Source organism: Pyxicephalus adspersus, chromosome 2, assembly GCF_032062135.1.
Source record: "Pyxicephalus adspersus chromosome 2, UCB_Pads_2.0, whole genome shotgun sequence".
NCBI lineage: Eukaryota > Metazoa > Chordata > Amphibia > Anura > Pyxicephalidae > Pyxicephalus > Pyxicephalus adspersus.
The window spans coordinates 3,278,134-3,289,137 of record NC_092859.1 but is presented as its reverse complement, the minus strand read 5'-3'; the positions used below and the strand labels follow the sequence as shown (position 1 = coordinate 3,289,137).

At 40.1% G+C, this 11,004-nt stretch overlaps 1 protein-coding gene across 1 annotated transcript; it reads right to left on the bottom strand.

The window, feature by feature from the left end:
- Positions 1-438: 438 nt before the first annotated feature.
- On the bottom strand, positions 439-1,380 carry LOC140322069 (olfactory receptor 8U3-like). Its single transcript, XM_072398712.1, is given in 1 exon segment — positions 439-1,380. A coding segment is annotated over 1 exon segment (942 nt).
- Between the last annotated feature and the right edge of the window lie 9,624 nt (positions 1,381-11,004).

The following is an 11,004-nucleotide window of genomic DNA, read 5'->3' as shown; positions in this document are numbered from 1 at the left end:
TTATGAACCCAAATTTAGGGTCATTTAGGTAAATTGTCAGCAAAGTGAGCAGAAGCAAACTCAACCAATATTTATTTTATTTTAAATCCAATTCAGAAAGTAAGTCTATTACATAAAATCCAATTAAAAAATCAATTTTTATTCCAGTATGTAATGTGACATAAATAGACAAATATGAAAGGTGATGAATACTTTTGCAAGTCATTATATATATTGATCACACAACCAAACATGTACTTTAAGGTTACAGGACATATTAGTGTTGGGGTTAGTTTAGTATTAGGGTTGTAGGATGATTTAGTGTAAAGGTGGGCATCACTTGCAGAACTTGGGGATCTATGTCAAACAATTCAGTTATTTTATTTCAGAATGTGGTGTATTTATAACTAAAAAAGATCAATCTCTTTTCATAAAACAAAGTATTCCAACCCTAACCATTTATAGATTTTTAGCTAAATACGATATACTATTCATTGTTTGCATGATGGCCTTTTTCACTTCTTGGTTCCTCAGGCTGTAGATAAGGGGATTCAACATTGGAGTCATTATGGCATAGAAAACAGAGGCCACTTTGTCATGTTTTTCTAGGCCACTGGAAGGTGAACGCAAATAAGTAAAGATAACTGCAACATAGAAAACGCTAGCACATAAGAGCTGTGAGGAGCAAGTGTTGAACGCTTTCCTACGTCCCTCAGAAGACATAATACGCAATATGGTGGAGAAGATTAGAGCGTATGAGACCAGGATTGCTGTTAAAGAACACAAGCTATAAGAACCAATTAACAACATAGTTAGGATGTTGCAGTGAAGAGTTTTAGAGCAGGACAACTTTAGTATGGGAGGGATATCACAGTAGAAATGGTCTATAAGGTTTGCTCCACAGTAATGGAGGCAGAACAAACAACTGGTCTGTATGATAGACTGAAGGAACCCAAAAAAGAATGAAATCATGACCAGCGACACACATTTTCTTTTGGTCATAATGGAAATGTAGTGAAGAGGATGGCAGATGGCAGCTTATCGGTCATAGGACATACTCGAGAGTAGGAGAACTTCAGTTCCTGCCATGGCAGCAAATATAAACATCTGGATGGCACATTCATTAAACGAAATAGTCTTCCTGAGAGATATAAGATCAGACAATGTTTTAGGAGTAACAGATGTAGAGTAGACAAGGTCAACTGCTGAGAGGTAACTCAAAAAATAATACATTGGTGTTTTAAGGTTGGAGGCAACATGGACAATTGTGATCAAGCCAATGTTTCCAAATACAGTCACCAGGTATACCATCAAGAAAAAGGCAAAGCAGTAGGGGATAAGTATATCATTGTTGGTTAGTCCAGAAAACACAAACATTGTAACTTGCGTGATGTTTCCCATAGCCACCGAGTTATTCCTGAAAAGATTAAGAGACTACTCTAAATATTAGATATGAATATTTTAATTGAAACCAGTGATGATGGAAATATGTTGACTGCCATTCCTTATCATGTTTTGGAATTCTAGCTGTCTTGGGTACCCTCGAATTGACTACCTTTCTAGTCTTTGATCCATAGGAAGCTTTGTAAGAGTATAACTGGAACCTCAACTGGCATGCCTGTTCTAGGTCAGTGATTTGGAGGTATTGAATGAGCCAATGTGTGAGATAACACTGGATCTTTGGAAGGTTCCTGATGATCAGGCAGGATCATTATTGCCTTTCTCTTGTGCAATAAAACAGACTTACCTGGCTAATTATCCTCTTATGATTTACCTTCTTTATTTAGGACTAGACAAACTCCTGTGCATGCTGGCTCATCCAATTAGGATTGGATTGCTGGCTCAACCAATTAAGACCGAAAAATTGGAATGAAGAAGAGGAGATGGAAACCATGTTGGTGCTTGGAGCCAAATGAGGACAGGTGAGTGGAATAAAAAAATGTGATGGGGAAAGTATGGGTCATGTAATATTGATTCCCTTTTCCTATGAAACAATATTATTAGTTTTTCTATTGTTCAAACACTTTCCTGACCAAAGATAGTTGATGGGCAAATAACAGGAACAAAGCTAGCAGCATAAATATATGTTGAATAGCAGTGGTCTAGTAGTCCTGTTCAGAATTGATTCTGACTCAGATTGGAGCTCATAAATTGAGCAATCCAAGGTATAATGTATCCTTTATTATACCCTTCTTTCTGTCAGCAAATCCAGCCATCGGACCATGACAGGTGTCATTGTCAGGTGGCCAGGTTGGTTGACTTTACTATATTTGTTAATATCATTAATATTTTATTATTATTAACTAGTTTTTGTATAGTGCCAACATATTACACAACCGTTTACAAAGTCCATAGTTATTTCTACACTAACTGTCCCTCAAAGGGGCTCACAACCCAATGTCGGTACCATAGTCAAATGTCATTAACACGGTCAGTTTTGGAGGGAAGCCAATTAACCTAACTGCATGTTTTTAGAAATGTGGGAGGAAACCGTAGTGCCCAGGGGAAACCCACACAAACACGGGGAGAACCTGCAAACTCCATGATCGGGCTGAAATTCAGACCTAGTCCTGCAAAGGCCAGACCTAACCTCTGAGTCACCGTACTGCCCATTGACAGGTATAGGATGGTAAAAAAAACAATTTCCAAAATCAGTCAGATTTTTTAACCGATCAAACCAGTTTGGATCAAATTTTGATGTGCCAAGTACTTTGAGTGTTGAATAAATTGAAAAAAATATTACTATACCAAAATTTCTTATCTAAGTATCAGACATTTTTAAGGCTTTTATTATTTTAAAACTACTCAACTACTATAAAAACTGAATAAATAGCACACATTTTTGTTGAGTTAGATCTTATACTTGTTTTTAACAAAGTTTTGGGTGGTGAATCCAGAAATGACCCGTTTTTTTGCTATCACATCCAGTTTTTACAATACAGGGTACCCTCCATTTTTGTAAAAAAACATACAAATTTTACATACAACGAAAAAATATTGAAATATTTACCTTGAATGTAATGTTTATTTAAATTTTTTTTGTTCATACAACGGATTTATTGTTACTCTGTGACATTTTTCTTACAGTAAAACATTTGAAAATTAATCGGGTAAGCGGTTAAGGTAAAAACTTACACTTCAGGCTCTTTCTGGAGTGTTCAGTGTTAGGACAATCCCGCCAGATGGTCCAACAATAGTCAGCCATCATATGTACATCCCATCTACCCTGATACCGTCCTTCCATGACCTTCAAATCTTGGTGGAATTGTTCACCTTGCTCATCACTGACTGCACCAAGGTTTTCCAGGAAGTTAGAAAGATGGCTATGCAGAAAATGCACCTTGATGCTCATATTGTAACCAAGCATTTTGTAGAACTCCAAGAGTTTCTGGACAGTTTATGTGTAATTATTTGCTTGGGCGTTTCCAAGAAAGTCCTTGACAATGGCTTTGAATGATAACCAAGCATTCTTTTTGACTTCTGACATTGTCCTGATGAAATGTTCATCTTCGATGAGCTGCCGAATCTGTGGACCATCAAACACACCGGCCTTTATTTTTTCAAATGACCGGCTAGGAAATGCCAAAATGAGGTACTTGAAACATTCTCCTTCAGTTGGCAACTGCTTCATCAGACCGAGTTTCATGTGCAGAGGCAGGAATATAATATTCTTTCTATTAACAAGTGGCTCATGTAGAATGTTTGGATCACCTGGTTTTAGGCAAGATCTTGGAGGCCAATTCCATTCCACTCAATGTCTCTCACAAGCTCTGCTGTCCCACATGCACAGATAACAGGGATACTTGGTGTATCTGCATTGCTGACCAAGAAGGAAGCATACCATTTTAAGGTCAACACGGGTGACCCAATTGTGTTGGTGATATTGCAACAACTCAATGACTCTCTTCATGTCTGCATATTCTTCACAAAGATAAACTGAATGGCCAATTAGGACTGACCCAAATATATTGGCATTGTGAAGGAGGACACACTTTAAGCTCCTCTTTGAGCTATCGATGAATAGTCGCCATTCAGTTGAGTTATAGATTGGAATTCCCAAATCTTCCATTAAACCAGGTATGTTATGGCAATGCACAAAGCCACTGTCAGTTCTAACATACTGCAGAAAGGCAATTTCTCTGGTTCTAAAGTTTGATAGCTTTGTTCCTTTTTCAAGTAAGTTTTTCTCTCTTGATGCTAGGAGTTCTGAAGCCTTCTTCGATAGTCCCAAATCACTCAACTCATGCTAATCAAATCACTCACAAACAGAGTCCTCTTTAATTTCAAACTCTTCATCAATGTTGTCACCTAGTTCATCACCATAATCATGTTCTATAAAAGTTTTTTTTATTTATTTTTGTTTCAAAATGGAACAATAACAAAAATGTCTGTGTCACCTGTATCATGTCCTCATCTCTCCAGAAATCCAACCTGCGTGATGAGCAGAATTAGTTTATGGGAAGCTGTGTTCTTTATATTATACATTGCTTTAGCTTGGGAGCAATTCTCATCGATCCCAGAGCTTCTCATTATTTTTACCAACTGGTTTCTTGTGGATTCATTTTGTGCATTCATACAAAAATACACAAGTTTTTATTTTATGTGGGTGTTTATTGGGTAAAATGCCTTGTTGTCAAAGGAGTCATAATAACCCTACAACAGTGAGCAGTATAAAAAGTTTTAATAAAGTAATTCCCAGTGCTATTAAGGGTAACACCCCAACCTTAGAAGACTGATGACCAAAACACCAAATGGTCCATCCAGTTTGCCATTGTTTAATCCTTTTCACTGAATATAGACCTATCTTTAAACCACCTATTTTTTTGATTCACTTCCTAATGCCTCTGCCAGGGGTTTATTCTAGCCAGTCTCTACTATTTTGGTAATTAAATATTTTCAAAGCCTAGTTTTACGTTTCCTTTCGTTTGAGGTCATATCCCTGTGTTCCTCATCTCAGCCTTAAACTGAACATACTGACCTTCTGAACTCATATGTACCATTCAGTCCAGGGATTTCAAGTAACAAAAGTTTCTTATTTAGGCACTATTTTGAATGCCAAAGGCATGTGCTTTTCATTGTAGCACAAGGTAGAGATACGAGCCACATTTGTGTTATGGTATTGGTCAAAAATGTCTAGTTTTCGGTGCCATAATGTATACTAACATCCCTTGCTGCCTAAATGCAGCATTCCCTAAAACTGTGATGTGTGTGTTAATGCAATGCATGTGCAATCCTGATTTGATGTATTTAAAGGATTAAATCAATCACCCTCTTTCTTTCTTTCTTTAAGGCTACATACATATTATGCGTCTTATATAATAAGCCTGATTTATTAAAGTTCTCCAAGACCAGAGAAAATAGACTGTAATTGGATAACTGGGTGATACAACAGACCTTGAAAGGATTTGTTAAACATTATTTGCTAATAATTGGTAAAAGTTTGAAATCCTAGACCAGATCCATTTCAAGTTTTACCGATCACCCAGGTTCTCCCATAATGGTCTATCTTCCACAGTTTTGGAGAGCTAAATCAGTCTCAATGTGTCCCTCAAACCAATTCTGTTGGCCATCTTTGGATTTGTTATGTCCTATCAATATCTAATTCTCTAGGATTTGACACAATGCTTTAAGTAGGAGTAAAAGGAAATTTTCTGGTGTGTACTTTGTATGTCTGCAGTATTGTTATGTCACGGATATAATTTGTGACAGTTTATGCAAATATTGATGGGTTGAATTTGAAGTGTACGAGAGATAACACAAAGACTTGAACGATTATACTATTTAATAATAATATTGATAAATAAAACAATGCAGTTACAAAGACTTAGATATAACAAAAAAAAACTTAGCTGCAGTGCAAGTGAGTTGAATTCATCCAAGGAGTCTTCCAAATTAATGGCTTGGCAGATGATCGAAAAAAATGTTGCATATATCTAGTTCTGGTCAAGACTAGTTATTAGGTATGGCACTGTGTTTTTACCTACTCAGGAACTAAGACAATGGCCAGTGTTTGACCAGTACTAACCAATGGTCATCCCTTAAACCAGTCATTTACCTTATAAGGATACCAGTTAAAGGATATGCTGCATTCCTTTTGGATGACCTCATATATGGTATACATATATCAGTATATACTGCTAAAGCATTATTGTTCGTGAGACATAACTGATATTAAATAAATTGTGATAACCCAACAAGTATTCTTGACTATACAACTTTAAAAAAGAATATGGGGTCAAAAGTTACAAAGTAGAAATATTGCTTAGGTTCCTTTTCATAGATGTGATTTATCAAGTATGGACATGAAAGTTCTAAAGACATTTATAGATAAGCCAGAGCAAAGACCCCCAGGAGAAGACACCATAAAGGTGTTTTAACAACTTGTGAACAACCTATGGGAAGACAGTGTTTGATCATGAGATTATGGAGACAGGATCAGAAGTCAAAATTCACGACCAGCAGACCATTTTGGACTCTAGATTTCTGCTGCTGAGAGGACATTTATTTATGGACTATGATCTTCTAACCTAGCAGTTCTCCCCCCTGTCAAATAATATAAAACCAAAATCCCACCCGGCTAGAATAGGATTTCATTTTGTTCAGATTGATGTATTACTTCTGTGTTCTCTGTGTATTACACCATGTGATAAATATCATATAACTTGGAACCCAGTTACTAGGGATGAGCGAGAATGCCTCTGACATGCCCCAGGATCGCAGTGGATTCTCAGGGCTGCTTTAATTCTTGCAGCCCAAGGAATCCTCTTGTTTGTGATCCCCGGCACTAGAGGTTAATTAAACTACAGTGCCTGCGGATAGCAGTGGATCTGCAGATGAACTCTCAATGGAGTTTCTCTGATAGGTACAGCCCAGTGACCCTGGGAACTGAACTGCAAAATTCCCATATTCACCGGGCTGTACTTATCACGGAACGTTGATCCATTCTGCCTTGTATCAATGGCTGGGGGTTGTGCTTGTATAATGGTCCTGAGAATATTTTCTTGGCACACTTTGGGTCCCTTATTAGCATTGTTTAAAGACCACTGTCAGAACCACAGTGCTTAGTATTGTTGATCACCATTCCCATCCCTTTATGACCACAGTGTCCCCATCTCCTGAAGGCTACTTGAAGCAGGATAACATGTCACAGCACACAACTCAAACCATCAGAAACTGGTTTCTTAACTATGAGTCTATGGTAATCAGAGGGGTCTCTACTAGTGTTGGTCAAATAGCTCACTATTCGATTCGACTGCTATTTGGTCGAATAATGCATAATTATTCAGGTGACTGAACATCGAATTCGAACTCCATTAAAGTCAATTGGGGGATAATTCAGGTTGTTATTCGGGTCGGTGGAGAGCTTCTACAGCCTATAAATACATTTAAAAAGACATGTCAAGACTCCCCCAGCTCTGCACAACACTGTACAAGTAAAAAAAAAATAAGGAAGGCTTTTTTCTGTCGCTGGCACGGCCATTTTATGGGGCAGCCAAGGGAACATGCTGGATTTTACACGGTCTCCGAGTAGAGGCAGAGAGGGACATGAGGGGGTTTCTTTGGTCCAAAAATTAGCCACCAGGTTTCACCGCTCTGTTACAAGCCATACACAGGCTTCAGAGTACAGGCAGAGGTCTCTGAGTGGGGTCTTGCAGTCCAAAAATTAGCCAGCTACACAGCTCTGTTATACGTTAAAAGTGGCAGGTGGCAGCAGCAGAAGGAGGCGGTGGGCACTGAGATGGAGTGGAGACCACATTGGTAACTGGCATCTAGAGTAGGGTACTGGGCAGGCAGCAGCATCAGTAACAGCAGAAGGAGGCAGGGGGCCCTGAGACAAAGTTTGGACGGCATTAGTAACTGGCATCTAGAGTTGGGTACTGGGCAAGCGGCAGCATCAGTGAAAGCAGAAGGAGGAGGCGGTGGGCCCTGAGAAGTGTGGATGGCATTGTTAACTGGCATCTAGAGCTGGGTAATGGGAGGAGGAGGCACTGGGTCCTGAGACAGAGCAAGGACGGCATTAGAGGTTGAGACCATCACCTATATGGACAGTGTAGAAGCTGTAGCTATTGGAGACATGAATGGATCAACGAGATTCCAATCCTTATATACTATGTAAAAAAACCACATGAAACGGAACAGGCTTGGCGGAATCAGCGGGGAAAGAAGACCCTGTTGAGCTTGAGTCTAGTCTGGCCGTTTCATGTGGTTTCACTACATAGTAAATAAGGATTGGAATCTTGTTACGGACGTCTGCTGAGCTCAATAACTTCATGGCTCAATGTGGTCATCCAGGACCTCTCGGTTCCCATTAAATATACTGGTGTTTCCCATCTTATCCCCCCAACATATACAGAGGGACTGCTGTCCCATGTCCCAGTTCTGGGGTAACAGGGCCTTCTACATTCAATCACAAATTTCAGATTACAAACTGTGGGGTGTCAGTAAAGATGCACTACACACAGCTCTAGATGCCAGTTACTAATGCCTTCCACACTCTGTCTCAGGGCTTGCTATCGAGTGAAAGCACATGAAAGGAAACAGGGCTTGGTGGAATCAGTGGGGAAAGAAAATCCTATTGAGCTTAAGTCCAGCCTGGCATCTAGAGCTGGGTACTGGACAGTGGGCAGGCAGCAGCAGTAATAGCAAGAAGAGTAGGTGGTGGGCCCTGAGTAGTGTGGATGGCATTGTTAACTGGCATCTAGAGCTGGGTACTGGGAGAAGGAGGTGGTGGACCCTGAGACGAGCAAGGAGGGCATTACAACAGAAGGCAATCACCTTTACGGAAAATGTGGAAGCAGTAGCTATTGGAGACATGAATGGATGAGCGAGATTCCAATCTGTCCCTACCTACTATGTAGCAAAACCACATGAAAGGGATTGGGCTTGGAGGAATCAGCGGGGAAAGAAGACCCTGTTTAGCTGGAGTCTAGTCTGGCATCTAGAGCTGGGTACTGGGAGGAGGAGGCAGTGGCCCCTGAGACGGAGCAAGGAGGGCATTACAATATAAAGCCATCACCTATGTTGACAGTGTAGAAGCTGTAGCTACTGGAGACATTGCTTTGTAGGGCACTAACCTTTCCTATCTGCTAGCTGTAACTTTCTAAAATGCAGCATGGACAGCTTTGTTAACTGGCATCTACAGCTGGGTACTGTGCAGGCGGCAGCAGTAACAGAAGGAGGAAGAGGTGATGGGCTCTGGAACAGTGTGGAAGTGGACGACATTAGTATCTGGCATCTAGAGTTTGGTACTGGGCAGGTGGTTGCATTGGGAATTGTCATCTAGAGCTGGTTACTGGGCAGACGCCAGCATCAGTAACAGCAGAAGAAGCAGGCGGTGGGCACTGAGATGGAGTGTGGATGGCATTAGTAACTGGCATCTGAAGTTGGGTCCTGGGCAGCAGCAGTAACAGCATGAGGAGGAGGCATTGAGCACTGAGACAGAGTGTGGACGACATTAGTAATTGACATCTAGAATTGTGTGCTAGGCCGGCAGCATCATTTACAGCAAGAGGGGGAGGCGGTGCGCTCTGAGATAGAGTATGGACGGCATTATTGTGTAACATCTAAAGTCAGGTACTGGGCAGGCGGCAGCATCATTTACAGCAGGAGGAGGAGGAAGAGGAAGTGGTGGGCTCTAAGACAAAGTGTGGACTGCTTTCGTTTCTGGCTTCTACAGTCGGGTACTGGGGGCAGGTGGCAGCCTCATTTACAGCATGAGGAGGAGGAGGCGGTGGGCTCTGAGACAGAGTATGGACGGCATTAGTGTCTGGCATTTAAAGTCAGGTACTGGGCAGGTTGCAGCTTCATTTACAGATGGAGGAAGATGCGGTGGGCTCTGAGTTGGAGTATGGACGGCATTATTGTCTGGCATCTAAAGTCAGGTACTGGGCAGGTGGCAGATTCATTTACAACAAGAGGAGGAGGAGGCGGTGGGCTCTGAGACAGAGTATGGACGGCATTATTGTCTGACATCTAAAGTACTGTGGGTGCAGTTCCCCACAATGTGGGACAACAACTTTGAACATCAGCATTTCCTGAAAATTCTTTCAAAATTTGCACAGAATTGAAGGAGGAAATGATAGAAGTGAAATACCATGCCAGTGGAACAGAGAATGTATTGAAGAAAACAGAATAGATATGGGCAAGCAGGATTCTTAGTCACTTCACTGACTCCATCCATGGATGGACAATACTTTTATTATATAGGTCAACAAAAAAAAAAAAACTCAAAATGAATTTTAAAAAAAGTTTTTTTTTATTTTTTTACATCAAATCAAATAGAACAATGCAATGCAATATATCATTACAGATAAAGTTGTAAACAATTGGGCTTTACTGGGTCTGGCTCCAGAGGTACTCGCAGTGTGAAATCTCACCTTCTGACGCATTTCCCTTGAATAAAGTACAAATGTCTGGTTATAAAAAATTATAATGCGGCTTCTATTAATGAATGCTAAAAATCACGAGCAGTAGACATGACCTCTCAGTAAAGTAAAGACTAAAGACCATCCGACGTCCCATTCAACCTCACTCATTTATTTTGTAGGCAGAGGAACGGTTAACTACAAATAAGATAGCTCTATTATATGTCTATATGAAATTTTGACATTCCAGTGAAGGCTGTTGGTAGCTAATTTGGTGAAGGTCCTTTTATCTTTCGAGCAAAGCACAAAGCCAGCTCCATAAAGACACAATAGAATGAAACTGTACAGTGCTAGAGAACTAGAGTACTAGAGAACAAGCTTTTTGTGCATTATTAGCAAAGTAGCTGGTTTGCTTTAAGAAGTGATAGGACTGCTTAAAATGTTCTAAATAATGTCATCAAACACAGCTCAATGCAAAGATGTACAAAGATGTCTAATCCATCACAAAATAATGAATGCCAGGACCTAAATGTCTCATTAAAGAACTAGTCTTGTTCCCTGTTTTATTTGTGCTTCTGATCCAATGTCTGGGAAGTTGCCAAACTCATTTGTTAGCTTTACTTACCATGTGTTTTTTTCTGCCATGGCCCTGGACTTTTTA